General features: G+C 39.7%; 1 protein-coding gene across 2 annotated transcripts in view; it reads left to right on the plus strand.

Annotated features, from left to right (window-relative positions):
- The window catches only part of snap25a (synaptosome associated protein 25a), a 62,772-nt gene that overhangs the window by 36,434 nt on the left and 9,058 nt on the right, over nucleotides 1-17,280 (plus strand). Inside the window, exons 4-5 of one of the 2 annotated variants that reach the window (XM_037750404.1) lie at nucleotides 5,925-5,973; nucleotides 12,370-12,487. In XM_037750404.1, the coding sequence (XP_037606332.1) occupies nucleotides 5,925-5,973; nucleotides 12,370-12,487 (167 nt within the window). Of the gene's footprint in view, nucleotides 1-5,924; nucleotides 5,974-12,369; nucleotides 12,488-12,721; nucleotides 12,840-17,280 lie in introns of both variants that reach the window. The other variant, XM_037750403.1, reaches the window with a different exon arrangement.

Raw genomic sequence — 17,280 nt, forward strand, 5'->3', positions numbered from 1 at the left:
TTTACTTCCTGTCAGCTGATGTCATTCACATACACTATGTGTGTATTTATCTGTGGATTGAGTATTTCGATACTTTCACAGTATTTATACGGCACTTAACCCTGCTTTATGATATAAAAGACAGGAAAATCTTACAATATGGGACCTTTAATTGAAAAATCTGACTGGATTGCAAGAATATACCAAAATGATGTCATTTTAAAGAAACATTTTGGGAAATAGAGTTAGATTGAATAGATTGATCTTTCTATCTAAACTGCAACTTCCACTGAACATTCACTTGATATTCTCAAAGCTGAACTAACTCTCTTCTGCTCCACTGCTCTCTCTCTCTTGCTTCACCACTCACTTCACCACGTGCACACACACTCTCCGCACTGACTCTGCTATTCTCCCACAACACTAGTTTCCGCCCAACGTCGGTCACATTCCTGTTTTGCAAGACGGGCTTCACTGGATATAACTTTGTGTTTTTTTGTGCTTACATGGAGTCTGTTGGAGTCTGAGTTGTGGTGGGGCCTGTTTTTTGTTAGCGTTAGCAGACTCCATTTCTAACCGAACATTAACCCCGTAAACGCACTCACAAGCGCCCATGACGTCAAATCCGTTGGATTTTGGACCGTTGAAGGGGCCCGGTTTCTTCACATTAAAAGCAGTCTACAGGCTGATAGAGGGCACCCAGAAAGTTGCGGAAGGTCTCATTTTTTAGGTTAGGTTACAAGCTGTTCACACATTTGCAATAAAAAAACATTTCTACGTGTAAAAACTTACATACAGTCAATCAGAGTGATTTCTCTCACCGACGGGCTCTGCTGCTGATTCAACACGCTGAATCGCAAAAAAAGCCGCCAACACGGGCAGACTAGTGCCAACGGTGCAGGACACACCGCAAAAAACTAGGCCGATAGACGCTCAAGGAAGGCCCGAAATCGGATGACGGGCTGGTGCGTCAGGGCCTTAAGTGCCTGAATTCATTAGTCTTGTCAGGCAGGATTGAGTGAACCATGAGTCAACTGGATGATAGCGTGAATAGCATTGTACAAAATGAATTAACATCAAAGACAGAGGATACACACACACACACGCACAGACTCCGTAGATTTTTTATTTGCCCCTGTAACATTTATGCCAATAAATAATGCTGTAATAGACTGAGAGTGAAAGAGAACAGGAAAGCCTGAGAGTTACACCCCACGACAAGCAGACAGAGATGGAGGGAAGGAGGAAATAAAAAGGGAGACAGCGTGGACCGCTGGGGGTGGTGGCGGCATCTGACAAGCTCTCGGCGCAGATCTCAAGGTCACATTGATCATCCGTCGACATATCACAACACGCAGCCCCGCCCTGTACGACTGTGCTGCAGGCGGGGGAGATTAACAAACTGTTTTACATGCCGCTATCACACAAAATAGCTAACACGAGGCTGGCGTTCCCTACTTTGGAGATAATATTCTGTCTATTTCATGATATCTCTCAGGATATCCAGTCCAAACTTCAGAAATGTGTGGTAATGCAGTCGACTGAGGAAATGATGGGTTGAAAAATTGAAGGGCTGTCAGTTGATTAAAAAAGTTCAAGCTGAATTGGGCAGAAATGGAGCAAATATGATTAAAAGAAACTATTTTATAAAATGGTCACTATATCCTGACACATCCTGACATAAGACCAGTAATCTGAAAAAAATCATGCTCCTCTGGTGTCCTCTGGTGCTTCTAATGGCATCTGCAGGATTTCACAGACCGACCAAACTAGGCAGCGCTGATCAAATATGAATCAATATTCTGTTACTGTAATGACTATTTCTCTCCTCAAATGTTTTCAGAAACATCTTGTAGTGTACTGTTCAGCTGTAATATGAGAAAGTTTGTGACCCGGCAGCCATGTTGAGAACAGTTGAGGAAATGCCAAGTGCCGCCCACCAACTGGAGCACAGCCAATAGGAACGCTCTCTCTCTGAAATGACCTGTGATTGGCCAAAGTCTTCTATCATGAGCTAGATGTTCTAAAGCCTGAAAACAGAGCCATGATGAGGAGCAGAAGTCTAGTTATCTCTCAGAACTCTTGAATTACAATATGATGAAAGGTTATTATGGAATTTTTGCCCAATGATGCCAAAACATCTTTGCCTACTGCAGCTTTAATGGCAGTTAATCGCAAATTAATCACACATTTTTTTATCTGTTCAAAATGTACCTTAAAGGGAGATTTGTCAAGTATTTAATCCTCTTATCAACATGGGAGTGGACAAATATGCTGCTTTATGCAAATGTATATATATATATTTATTATTGGAAATCAATTAACAACACAAAACAATGACAGATATTGATCCAGAAACCCTCACAGGTACTGCATTTAGCATAAAACAATATGCTCCAATCATAACATGGCAAACTGCAGCCCAACAGGCAACAACAGCTGTCAGTGTGTCAGTGTGCTGACTTGACTATGACTTGCCCCAAACTGCATGTGATTATCATAAAGTGGGCATGTCTGTAAAGGGGAGACTCGTGGCTACCCATAGAACCCATTTACATTCACATATCTGGAGGTCAGAGGTCAAGGGACCCCTTTGAAAATAGACATGCCAGTTTTTCCTCGCCAAAATTTCATGTAAGTTTGGAGCGTTATTTAACCTCCTACCTGACAAGCCAGTATGACATGGTTGGTACCGATGGATTCATCAGGTTTTGTAGTTTCATATGATGCCAGTATCTTCACTTCACTTTAAGCTTTAAAACTGAGCCCTTTACAACCTAAAAATCACAAGTTGTGTTAATGCGTTAGAGAGTTAGTGGCGTTAAAAATAATTTGCATTAATGCGTTATTATGGGGTTATTATGGGGTTATTATGGGGTTATTATCGGGTTAACTTTGACAGCCTGAAAAAATGCAAAAAAAAAGATTTGAGTTTCATTTTGAAGTTATTATAGTATTTTATTTTTCTAAGTAAAAAGTAGTTTTCAAATCAGTGCATACCCTGAGGTCGCTTTTGAGTAAGTAAGAATCCTTTATGTTGCAGCACACCAAACCAAATCTTAAAGCTGTAACTCCTTCAAATTCGCAACCTACTGTATCCGCCAAAATGTATGAATCTATCCGCCTGATTTGAATGAGGAATCCATATTGAACCACCACCACCACCACCTCCAGTCCTGTAAGGGATCATGGTTGATTATTCCTTGGAGTTTCCCCGCAGGGACTCATTTCGACTACTTTGGGATTTCTCTTTGGGACGGAGGCTTGCTGAATTACAGAATAATTTATACACCAGCGTTGCTCCCCCCTCGCCTCTCAAACATCAATGTGGCTTTCCTCCCAAACTGCTGAGGAGGCAGGGGGGGAGGGGGGATGTTGTGTGCACTGACACACCATAATCTTATTTATGCCTATCAGGCTGAACCAGGTGCCACATCTTAGTGCTGCATTTCTAAGAAGCAGAGAGGAAGAAGAGTTGCGTATAAGCGAGTGTTGCTATCCTCCGCCTCCTCGCTACTCTTTCTACCGGCATCAAAACCTGCAGCCAACCCAGCCTATCAGTGACTAAGAGCTTTACTGTTGCACTCAGGCTCAGGCTCAGCTGTTCGGATGGTACACAGTCAGGAAGGAATTAAAATGAAAATCTGAAGGCTGAAAGAAGACAATTTACATTTTAAATATTGGGGGGGGGGGGGAATAGCCTTGCTCATAGTTTACAAGCAATGCATCGTCCAAAGGTTTAACAACTGCCGAGTCTTCGACAGAAGGGGGGTTGGGTTCGTGGGTTATTAATTGCGTCATTTGTACGAGGAAATTCAGTGGCAGGGGTCGAGATGAGAACTCTCCTTTGCTGTCAGCGTTATTATTGTTGATCTCCTGGGGGCTATTTCCATGTTTCATGCTTAAGATGTAATGCCCAAATCACCTTTGCCCCTTCTAATCAATACTAGCCTACATGCTGACGTTGGGGGAGCAAATTGTTCTAATTTGTTCCTTTAGGACAGGGGTCAGCAACCTTTACCATCAAAAGAGACATTTTAGCCCAAAAAAAATAATAAAAATCTGTCTAGAGCTGCAAAACATTTGAGCATTGTGATGAAGGTAACACAGTTTATAGTCTAAGTATATAGTATATAAGTCTAATGCAGTGAGGGGCAAAGTGCAAATGTACTACGGAGTATTAGGGCCACATTGAGGGAAAAAACATCTGAGATTTACACAATAAAGTCATAATATTACGAGAAAAAAGTAGTAATGTTACGAGAATAATGTCATAACTTTACGAGAAAGAAATCGTAATATTACGAGAATAAAATCATAACTTTACGAGAAAAAAGCAAATAACACATAAAAACAATTACAACTTTATAATATTATGACTTTATTCTCGTAATCTCAGATTATTATTTTTTTCCCTCAAGGTGGCCTTAATACTCTGTCGTACCGTCGTACCATAGACCTACAACAATGATAAATAAAAATGAAAATGTAAACAAAAAACAGTTATTAATTTCCAGTTATTTTTTTAAAAATCCACAGGGAGCCACTGGAGAGGAGCTAAAGAGCCTCATGTGGCTCCAGAGCCTCAGGTTGCTGACCCCTGCTTTAGGAGAACGGAAACATCAACGAAATGATCCCAGCGTGTCTTGATGTTAAATTAGTCACTGTTCGGCTTTCCAGAAAAACATAGACTTATATCTTGTGTGATTTATAAGACATCATAGGTACCAACAGTTAAATACTTAAAAACATGTGGGTCTTCATGTATGTTTCAGATTTGTAATTCTCTACCTCTACTTTGATTTTTAAGATGTGTCACTGTGGATATCTAATAGAATAGTTCAACATTTTGGGAAATCATTTTTGCTTTCTTGTCGAGAGTTAGCCGAGTAAATTGATACCACACTGATGGCTGTATGCTACATATGAAGCTAAAGCCAGGTGAGGTTAGCTTAGCATCTTAGCAACACTTCTAAAGCCTACATATTAACACATTGTATCACATTTGTTTTGTAGTTTTATAGGGAGTTATGTGCTGGAACTATTTCTTGGCCGGAGCAGTGACCAGCTAGACAGGCTAGATTTTATGCTAATCTAAGATAACTTGCTACTGGCAGCTTCATATTTAGCGTACAGACCTGTGAGCGGTATCGATCTTCTCATGATGCGTTCTAAACAAGCCATTAGGATTTCTGTTCTTTTGTGATGTCACAAATATACAATATTTAGACCATTTCACATTTTTAAATGTAAACATTCTAAATGCGTCCCAGTTTATTTACTGTTGCAGTGTATGTAAATAACATCAGCTGACAGGAATTAAACGTGGACCTAAGTTGTTTCCTAGCAACGCAATTCCGTTGCCATTCCGTTGAAATGGCCTAAAATGGAGCATTTCAGACAGAGCATGAATACCGGTATATTCAGACAGACAGTGTGAGAAAAATAAAGTGTTTTTTGAACATTAAAGTATGTAAACATGTTCTAGTAGAAACCCAAAATACAAGTATGAACATGAAAATGAGCACGATATGTCCCCTTTAAGTCAAACCATGATCTTTTACTAAACATAACCAAGTAGTTTTGTTGCTTTTTTTTTGTTTCAATTCACAACCACATTGTTGAAAACTGTGACCGTAATCCAGGAGAAAATATGTTTCCTTCTAAACATAATTAATGATGCAGTTTAGTTGTATGGGAACGCAATTTTTTGCGAAAATAGTGGTTAAGAGCAGTGAAAAAATTAAGTTTTCCAACTCAACTTTGCACAAAAAAAATGCTGTTTGAGGTGAAAAGTGAAGAGGGAAAATGTGGGGAAGGGGGAAAATGCTAATGGCAGCACATATGTGAATCCATAAAGTGTTGTGGCCTCGTTATTGACCTCTATTTCATTTTATTTGTCCTCCCTCATTCTTCCTTTCTACCTGGCTGTCTTTGGGGAATAGAGCAAAGATGCCGGCATCAGGACTTTGGTTATGCTGGATGAGCAGGGAGGTAAGTCTGAAAGAGAGGAGCTGGCGGGTTTTAGTTACAACATATAGGTATTATTAATACTATTACTGAGCTATTCACATTCAACAAAGCTCATATAATGATTCTGTATTTAGTTAATAGATTATGATTATATTCACACATTAGCAGCACCGCACGGGACATTATTATATATAGATAGTGATGTTGGTGTTAAATTGATGGTATCAAAACACTTGGATGGAATGAATTGATTGTTTCATATGCTTGTTTTCATTTAAATGCATTTCCAAACTAATTCATTTTTTTCCTGATTTGTTTCGAGTAATATTTTCTGATTTTGATTTAACGCATGGTTGATTTGATTGGTTCAGGGTGCCAAGGGTTTAACTTTGGGGGAAATTTTCTTTCTTTCAGCTTCCTTTAACCTTTATTTCCTTTGGCTAACATTTTCTCTTTTTTTGTTTCGCCTAACTGCTTTTGATTTGCCAGCAGCTTTTTTATTATTATTTTTATTTTCAACAAAGACAGCAAAAGAAAATCTTGAAAGTGCCAAAACATTAACAGAGGTATATTTAATGCCAACCACTGCAGTGCCAAAACCCTACAGCTCAACATGAAGATAATTCATTCATTGTCCAGAATCCAGTTGGGTTAATGCATTTGTCCGCGTGTGGCGGCCAATGGCAGAGTGGCTCCTGGGCTGTTCTTGGATCTGTTTGTGTTCTAATCCTCTCCAGAACTACTGAGGAAAAACTGTTTGGATGTTACAATGATTAAAATGCCTGTTATGTTAGAGGCTCAGCCTTAGTAACATTTAATTCAATGCCGACAGGCATTTACAGTTTTAGATATGCCACCTCTATAAACACAAAGGCAAGAATCAAACTAAAGATCCGCACAAAGTTTCAAACTGTCTTCAACTTGTAGTCCGTCGTACCCAGGACTACAATTCCCTCGATGTTTAGCCACACAACTTCAACTGATCTTTTGCACCGCTGCATTCACTCGCTATCTGTTCTTGCCCTGAAGAAATTCTACGTTTCCATCTTACAGAGCTCTTCTTCAGGCATTATCAAATCGCCATCACAAAGCAGAGCAAACAATATGTAGACACACAATCACACTCCTCACTCAGGTTTCCTGTGATCTATCTACATGACTGAGAGTCAATCTACTTTCTAGTTGGCCCAATCAGAGCAGAGCTGAACGACACTGTCTGATAATTCAAAATTCAAGATTCAAGATGTTTATTGTCACACCGGTTATAAAAGTACAATCGTCTTTGAGTTCTTGAAAAGCGCTATATAAGTTGAATTTATTATTATTATTATTATTATTATTATTATTATTAATAGTTTGAAATACTTTTTGCTGGGAAGCTCCATTAAGAAAACAAAAAGTTAAGTAGCAAAAAAATAAATAAAAAAAAAATAATAATAGTGTATTTAAATATAAATAGTGTATATAAATATAGAAGCAAAAAATAATATATATATATACATATATATATATGTATATATACATATACATATATATATGTATATATACATATATATGAGAGCAGTAGAGGTTGCATACTATAAAAATATTGCACAGGCATTTTTTTTATTTTTTTTATATTGCATCCACATTCACATATTAATCCCACATACTGTTGGGGACAGAGCATACTTCAAGATCGACATTAAAACAAGCATATATTAAATATATTATATCAAAAATATATGTCATAAATCACATAAATTATCTGGAAACAAAACAATTATATTAGAAACTACTATATAGAAAAATACATAGAAAAGGTCGAAAAATAGGAAAGGTAACATTTATGACAACCATCATTTATAAATGGTAACTTTATAGTTAATTAGTTATTTTACTGATAACAAACAATGAAATGATAATTAATAATGTATTTGTGCAATATGAAATAACTAGTTTATAAAATCTCCATCGTATCATCGCTGATATGAGACGATAAAAATAATTACATTCTGATAACATTAGTAAACTATTTATTATCAGTTTATTGTAACGCACATTCTAACATTTTATATACTGTATTAAATATTTGTTAGTGATTACCAAATGATTTTAAACCTTTAAGAAATTGTTTGTAAAACATCTATAAACATTACATAGATGGGTAGACCAGAAACTAATTATTAACCATTGACAAACTATTAACTATCTAAATAATGTTTATAGATGCTTTACAAAGTATTAATTAGCCATTTAACAGGGTATCATAATCATCAGTTGCAACTTTATAATAGCCATCCAAATAATATTTATAGATGTTTTACAAACCGTTTATTAACCATTAACACAGAAATATCTGGTCTGTCTATCTATGTAAAGTTTATAGACTGTAGATTCCTTAAAGGTTTACAAATCATTTTGTAATCATTAACAAATACTTAATACAGTATATAAAATATTGTGCAAATTAAAATAACATAAATTATAGCAGCACTAATAATTAGTAAACATTATTAATTATAATTGAATGGCTTGTTAACAGTAAAATAACTATTAACAACATTTTAAATCGGCAGAATGAGTGCATGGACAGAGTGTGCACCAGTAGGCAGGGGTTGATGGGTACTGAAACCCGATACTAAACAAGCCCCGGGCCACATTTTTTCAAGACCGTAGTATCGATAAGCTCTGACGATAACGGTTCTGCTGTCGGTATTGGAGGATCTAATTAGTAATAAGATTAAAACATTCATCAATGATGCATTTTTCCAATCCAGAGGAGAGATCTCTCTCTCAGCCAGTCGTCTGTGTACGAGGGGGGGGCAGCACTCTCTGCCTTTCTCCCACACACACACACACAGACACACAGAAACCGGAGACCCAGCAGACTAGCGCCGACGATGTGGGACACACCGGATAAACTTGGCCGGCAGACACTCACCGACGGCCACGAACTGTTCGACAGCCGACCGTCGGCTCGTTGTGTCTGGGCCTTGGGCGACAATGGCGGAGAGAAGAAACCGATCCAAAGTGTGGTTCTATTTCAGTCGAGTCGATGCAGACGATGCTCGTTGCCAAAAGTGCAACAAGTCTTCTGCCTGTGAGGGCGGAAACACAAGCAATCTGTCAAAAGATCTAGTGAGAAAGCATCAAATATCGGTGGAGACAAATCCTTGTTGCTCCATCCACTAGCATCACATTACAGTTTATAATAGTGATTTGTTCAAAACATGACCGTTTCTTATACTATAAATAATAGTTTATTTTATTTAGTTTACATTTTAATTATCACATTAAAAGTGATTTGTTAAAAATAATGCTGTTACAGTTACTACTGGAATGATAATTATTTACAGTATATATGACAAAATAAAGCAGTTTGTTATTAATTTGTAGGGATGCACCGATACCACTTTTCTTCAGACCGAGTACAAGTACTTCCATTTGGGTACTCGCCGATACCGAGTACCGATACGAGTACTTCTCTGTGCCAAAAGACCCTCGTTAACAGCCAGCTGGAGGGTGGGAGCGACACACAGCAGGCTGGGGAGTCCCACATACGAGGCTCTAGGTCGGCTCGGAAAGACTCGGGGCCAAGGTGTCTCGCGGCCGCAGCTTTACAGCACTCCCCGCCCAGACATCGCCGCACCGTGGACAAAGAGCTTGCTGCGCCCTCTCTCCCCGCCGGGGAGGGACTGGGCCCCCTGCTCCCGGTGCGACTGTCGACCAGGGTGGACTGTCCTCAGTGCGCCCCAACCGCGTCGTGCCGCCAGATTGGGGCTCGGCCCACGTAAAAGGCGCCAGGGGTCTGCAGCTTTGCCGGCAACCCACCTGACCCGTCTTGAAACATGGACCAAGGAGTCTAACGCACGCGCAAGTCAGAGGGTGCAAGCAAAACCCTGTGGCGCAATGAAAGTGAGGGCCGGCGCGCACCGGCTGAGGTGGGATCCCGGCCCGGCTGGGTCGGGCGCACCACCGTAAAGTGGTATCGGTGCCGTTGTATCGGAGCCGTTTTGCGAGTACGAGTACATGAGCACAGTATCGGACCCGATACCCGATACTGGTATTGGACCCGATACCCGATACTGGTATCGGTGCATCCCTGTTATATTTTTTTTTAAAAACAACAAGAAAGAACCGTTAAGAGTTCCATTAAAGTACGAGATCAATACGCAGTATCGGTAAGAGTAGTAGTACCTTTAAAATCTAAACGATTCCCATCCCTAGCAGGCCGTTCAATCATTTCATTCAGGCCGAATGATCACCTGAGTGAGGAATGTCTTTGTGTCTATATACTGCATGCTCTGCTCTGTGACGGTGATTGGATAATGCCTGACTAGATTGAAACGTTGCTGGGAGCTTTTAACACAGTTTGCGGATGTTTTGTTTGATTCTTGCCTCAGCTAGATTTTTTGATCCTGCGCTTGTTTTTGAAGTTTTTTTGGATGTACACTACTACATCTACACTCTGTTCACCTCTATAAATACGCCCTATTATATGGTTCTGGTCAAAGGTCACCTGTTAAATGATTACAATTTGGCCAATCTGTCTTTAGCATCTTCCTGTAAATGCTACTGGAAGCCTAAATGCCCCAAACCGGTGTGAGAACAGCCAAACAGGCCCTGCCACCCTGCTCACAGTCCAGAGGTGTAACAAATACAAGAGGTGGATAAGAAAAACGATCGATTTAGCTGGTAATGACAAAATATTCAATCACTCCTCTATCAACCCATGTTACTGCTTTGTACAATCCCTGGTTACGTGCAGTTTGTTAATGAGCAAGCAAGTTTAAAGTGTGCAACATCAAACAGTTAATAGTGGCAGTGTGAAAATATGAATATTGTGCTTCGGACTTAAGCTCTCTTTCCATTGGCTGGAAACCAATTCACCAATCCTGTAAGAGAGTGCACCAACACGCTCGTTCACTCAGGGGGATGAAAGCTCCATCCCTGCTCTAACCATCCATTTATCTCCTCATCCCTGGTGTCCACACTATTCTGCACCTGCAGGATCACCACTCCAAAAAACAATTGCTGACTGGACACACAGGAGGCTGTAAGCCTGAGCTGACCTCTGACCCCTGCGTTATTGACTTTGTGCAGGCAGAAGAGCCTGTAGCTCTATACCACTTGATACTTTAAATGAAAGGGTGTAGAGGTTTGCTGAAAAGAAATAAAATATAAAAATGTTCATGCATGGTCAATGTTGTTACCCCCTCTTCACTGTAATAACACAGACTCAACATGGACCCTTTCTTGGTTGAATATATTTACATAAATGCATGCCAACCAGGGATTTTACAAATCTGAAAAAAAAAAGTCAATGAAGTACTTTTAGAATCCACTCCATATTTATCTGTGCCTCACCCTTTCACACTCTCTGCTTGCACCGTATTTCCTTTAATCACAATGCAGGATGGAAAATTCTCTGTGCTGTGGAACAGTCACCAGCCCACCATCCACCACATCAGCATGACAAAAAGGCCCCCCCGACGCTCATAAACCAAAAATCCAATCATACTTGAAATCCGCTCAATAATACGTTGAACGTTTGCAAAGGCAGACGAAGCAACACAGGCAGTCCTCAGTTAAATAAGCCAGTTCTATTCACTCCATTGTGGTAGCAAAATTAAAAAATTGATCAGACCAAAGAACATGTAATATTACACTCATTTATTAGCTAAGAAACACACAGTAGTTTGCTTTAAATTAGATGGATGTCTGAACAGCAAAACAATGGAGCGGCTTTAGCTCACCGTACCCGTGGAAACATTGTTCACAAGTGGGGGAAAAAGAGCTGTCAGTGTTGCATGATGCTGGAACCACATTAAACTACACAACAGGGAGATTTCTTTGCTTTGGTCTGATGAAATCATAAAATATTTGCTCTGAACACAGTTGCAAGGATTTAAACTGCGAGGACACTCTTGTTCTCTGATGTTAACACTTAATGTTTCACAAGGAACAATTAAGGGATTAGTTTGACATTTTGGGGAAATATGTATATTTGCTCTCCTGCATGAAGTTAGATGAGAAGATTGATACCATTCTCAGGCACGAGAGTGATATTGATCTTCTCATCTAACACTCAGCTAAAAAGCGTCTGTGTGTACTTCCCAAAATGTCAAACTATTCCTCATCAGTGTTTAAAGATTTCAACTTTGAATTGTCCGAATACATTGAAAAATAATATTCACTGTCATTATTTGATTTTTTTGTGCTTTTCCTACCATTCTCTGACCCAAAAAAAGAAAGTGCACATAATCTTATTGTATCCCACCAAATCAGTTCAGTCTTAATCTCTCACCCTGGCACATGCACATACACACCAGAGTACACACACACATGACTCAGTTGCTGCTCATCATATCTCATATTTCTGTCAATCAGTCAATGAAATTCATTCCACTACTGTCATCCCTTTGTCCTGACCAGAGCAACTCGATCGTGTTGAAGATGGCATGAACCATATCAACCAAGACATGAAGGAAGCCGAGAAAAATTTAAAAGATTTAGGGAAATGCTGTGGGCTTTTCATATGTCCGTGTCACAAGTAGGTACTGACAGTGTGCCCCAAAGGTTCTTTTACATATGTGGTGGCGTCCAGTTTTTCCTCTTTTTTTTTCTTCTTTTTTGTTTTACTTTCTTTCGTCACAGTGAGTGTCTGAAGTTGTTGTCTTCTCTCCTTTGTCCTCTCTTTATCTCTCTCTCTTCCTCTCCTCTTCCTCCCTCTCTCTCTCTTCTCGTGCTTCGTTCTGTGGGGGATAAATGACTTGTGTTTAATCAGAGCAACTGGAGCGCATCGAGGAGGGAATGGACCAAATCAATAAGGACATGAAGGATGCAGAAAAGAATTTGAACGATCTAGGGAAATTCTGTGGTCTTTGCTCCTGTCCATGTAACAAGTAGGTGCTGCTTGCCTGCCTGCCTGCCTGCCATTCAAAAATGAGAAAAAATATCAAAGAAATCAAAATATAATCGAGGTAGAAGTGACATCACGATGGCCATCAGCCAATAGTCCGCTCTGCTCCATCTCCAAATAAACTCTGACTCCGCCCCCTTTCACATCCACAAGAGGTGGACACTGGAGGCCATGATGTGCTGTCAAATACTCTCTCTCCCACACACACACACACACGCACACACGCAATACACACTTAAAGTCCAACTGAAATTTGATTTCTCCACTTCTTGTGTAAAGAAAAACTTTGATCATTTTCAACTATTCTGCATGATATTTCCATTTTTCACAAGAAGATAAAACCTGTTTTTGACATCTTTTTTGGAAACAGTGTTAAGCCTCTGGGTGGGTGTTTCCACTGGTAATCCACGTAGCGTTGCCATTAGTGATTCAAGACGTCTGTCCCTTTACAACATTCTACATTTGTGAGGGCACGTCATGCTATTAAGTAGGGCTGGGACGATACACCTATCTGCCGAATCGATACTATCCCGATACTTGGATGCCGATTCGATATGTATCGCAATTTTTAAGTGTTGCGATTCGATATTACGATTTATTGCGATTTTTGTTGACTTTTTTAACACTAGACCATGGGAAAAAGTTGAATCATACACTTCTAGGGACTTTTACTTTGGAAAATATCTAAATTAATAACGTAAGAGTGTTTGATTTTCAGCACGTATGTAGTCAGAGATGTCCTGAAGACAAATATATCAGTCATTGTCAGGAATTATTTATTAATTTTTCACCAGCAACCCAAAAATCTAAGAATAAAGACATTTCCCTCACAAATTAGTGGTATTTACTTTTTAATTTATAAGGGACATGTAATGTTTTATACTTCTGGTGAATATAATCCAATCAATCTTATTTCCATAGATGTATTTTGTATATACAGTTCCCTTTGTGAACACCTTATTTTGAAAAGCGGACGTAGTCACACGTGTATACTTCCTCTAACTTCTCCAAGTCCGTCTCTAGCTCTCCTGTCAGCTCCGTTCTCTTTATCCATCCATGGTCAGCTCCATCAGGGCTGTCTGAATGCATTTAACAGAAATGTTGTTGCATCGGCCCATTTGACCACAGAGATGAGAGCGACGGCTGGCTGGATCGCACTTTACCGCGATACGATAATGTTTCCTGTCCTTGACAGAGTTAGCATGCAGCTTTAGCCGTGATGTCCAGCTCTGCTTTTCCTGTCAATGTGTGAAACCCAAAGTGTTTCCATCCTTTACTGGATGTGTAGTGTTTACCACGCTGGATTTAACATGGGAGGGTGCAGGTCGGATCCATGCAGACCCTCCAACGTTTTTTACTTTCTTGTTTCGGCTCGCTGCGGTTTGTTCTGGTTGACGGATACGGAACGGATATAACGTCACATTACTCAGACTACAACAATAAAAGCGGTAACTTCCTTCTGCCTCCACATAGACTCAAATGAAGCAGATATATCGATTCTGGCATTAAAAAACGAAATTCAAAAATTGAAGAAAAAAATTGCGATATATAGGTGAATCAATTTTTTTCCCACCACTACAGTTAAGCTGTGTATGCAAAAATGTGTTTAAATTTCAGTTTGACTTTAATGCAAATTCATTAGATAACAGCGGGCACATGCAGCAGCCTCGGGATCTGATGGCGTATCTCCCTCTGGATTGGCCTCCAGACATACAGTATCCCAGAATTCATAACTCCACGACTGGCAAGCATCCCATTGTCCATCAGTCTGAGCCATCGCTACGTGATTGGCCTCTGAGAAGTAGCACAGATACTTCCAAATTACAAACTCCTGTCACTAACCATGTAAACACCCCCCTACCCTAACGTTTCTTTGCTGCTGCTTGTGCACAGTCGAACCAGACATGGGCAAATAGACTGGGTGAGGCCCAAATCCTATAAAGCCAAAGCTCAAAAAGTCCAGTCCTCCACATAAACTTTTCTCCACTCAGCTAAGGCCATGGTTCATCAAGTGCCTCTCTTAACACCATTCTACCAAGGGCCCTTCTCCAAGTGCCCTAAGCTTCCACTTCTCCAAACACCTTTCTAATGGGAGTCGTCGACATGCAGGTGTAGCCATTGTAGAAGTCCCACTTGTAACATTTGTACTGATTCCTCCTGAAGAGGAATTGTTTTTTTTAGTATTAATGCAAAGCGATGGAAAGAGGGGACTTCTACAATGATACCACTGTAACTGTTCCCAACTGTAAAATCACTGAGATTCAACCAAAAGAGCAGGGCTGGGGCTCCCGAAGCATCTTGGCACTCAGATCATTTTATTCGTTGACTCCAGCTGGAAAGTCAGTGATCTTGGTCCCAAAATGCGTTCGGTAAGCCTGGTCCGGGACTGTTTGACACTTCTACTCATCTGCATGATCTCTACCACCACCACCACCACCACAACCACCACACCGCTCTAACATCCAGTAGATCCTCACCTCTTTGCAGGCAACGAGACCTTTTTGTTTCCCCCTCTGAGTACCCCCCCTCCCCCCTCCCCCACCAACATTTTTGAACCACCAAGTGCCAATGACATGGAATGACTGACGAGCATGACCCTTTGAATGCTCATGCATGCATGACAATGCAAATTCATAACAGCAATGCTACATATGATGATGCTAAGATCGTGATGCTGATATTAACAATGAAGGTGATGTTGATGATGTTGATGGTGATGATGAAAAGATCTTTTTATTATGTTTTTATTTACCACAAGCAGCACAAAGACCGGGTGTTTTTTCTTCTTCTAGTAAACAGGGAATAAACAGCATATAGATAGATAGAATCGATTATTTTGAAAATCTCTGGGAAGAAAACATGAGAGAAAAAGACTGATTCAGCTTTAAACATATATTTTCCAAAGTCGATTTTGTATTATTACACAGCAAAATAGCAAGTGTCGAAAACTATTCCAAAATATTCAAGCAATACTTTCATATATGAATTTATAGATTGGACCAAATCCAATGCAAGTGCAAAAAAGCAGCAGTAGGCAGTATGATTTTGGCATCATTGGGCAAAAAATCCATAATAACCTTTCAGTATATTGTAATTCAAGTGTTCTGAGAGAAAACTAGACTTCTGCTCCTCCTCATGGCTCTGTTTTGGGTCACAGGTCATTTCAAAGAGAGAGAGCGTTCCTATTGGCTGTTCATTCAATGGAGGCAGCTGTCAATCACTCACAAACTCCAATCAAATGGTCAAACTAGGCAGCGTTGAACAAATATGAATCAATATTCTGTTACTGTAATGCCTATTTCTCGCGTAAAATGTTTTCAGATTAGGGCAGTCAATCGATAAAAAAAATACTAAAATACTAAACTGTGATTAATTGCGTGATTGTCCATGATTAATAGTGATAATTGCAAATTAATCGCACATTTTTTATCTTTTCAAAATTAACCTTAAAAGTAGATTTATCAAGTATTTAATACTCTTATCAACATGGGAGTGGACAAATATGCTGCTTTATGCAAATGTATGTATATATTTATAACTGGAAATCAATTGACAACACAAAACAATGACAAATATTGTCCAGAAACCCTCACAGGTACTGCATTTAGCATAAAAGATATGCTCAAATCATAACATGGCAAACTGTAGCCCAACAGGCAACAACAGCTGTCAGTGTGTCAGTGTGCTGACTTGACTATGACTTGCCCCCAAACTGCATGTGATTATCATAAAGTGGGCATTATTTAGCATAAATTTGGAGCGTTATTTAACCTCCTTCGTGACAAGCTAGTATGACATGGTTGGTACCAATAGATTCCTTCGTTTTTGTAGTTCCAGTATCTTCTCTCTGGCTTTAAAACTGAGCCCGATACAACCTAAAAATCGCAAGTTGCTTTAATGCGTTAAAAAAATGTGTGGCATTAAAGGAAATTTGTGTTAACTTTGAAAGCCCTAACTAATACGCAGCAAATTGCAAGTGTCGAAAACTACACTTTGTACATAAAATTTGCACCTGTACGCCACTTACAGGATGATTACAGACATAATTTTGTGATTTTATAGATTGGACCAAATCCAAATAAAAAAAAGAGAGACAAAAATATATGAATTGAAGTCCTTCTTGCATGAGAAAAGAGGAACGCTACATAACAAAATTGTCAAATGCTAGAAGGAAGGCAGTGAACACATCATAAGGAGACCAAGATGACAGTATGACACATTGAAAGTAAAGCAGACAAACAGCAGGGATCTGTGTTGTTCAGGGGAGCTGCAAACGAACTGGGTTAGGACACATGCGCAGTGAGATGTTTCCAGGGATGTAGTCATGTTTGATGTGTAAATGGGTACATCATGCCACTAGCGCATGTACTTCGTGGTACCCGTGTCTTTACACGACTCCGTGTGGCGATCTGCTGCCTTGTTTT

This window comes from Sebastes umbrosus, chromosome 18 (genome assembly GCF_015220745.1).
Source record: "Sebastes umbrosus isolate fSebUmb1 chromosome 18, fSebUmb1.pri, whole genome shotgun sequence".
Classification (NCBI taxonomy): Eukaryota; Metazoa; Chordata; class Actinopteri; order Perciformes; family Sebastidae; genus Sebastes; species Sebastes umbrosus.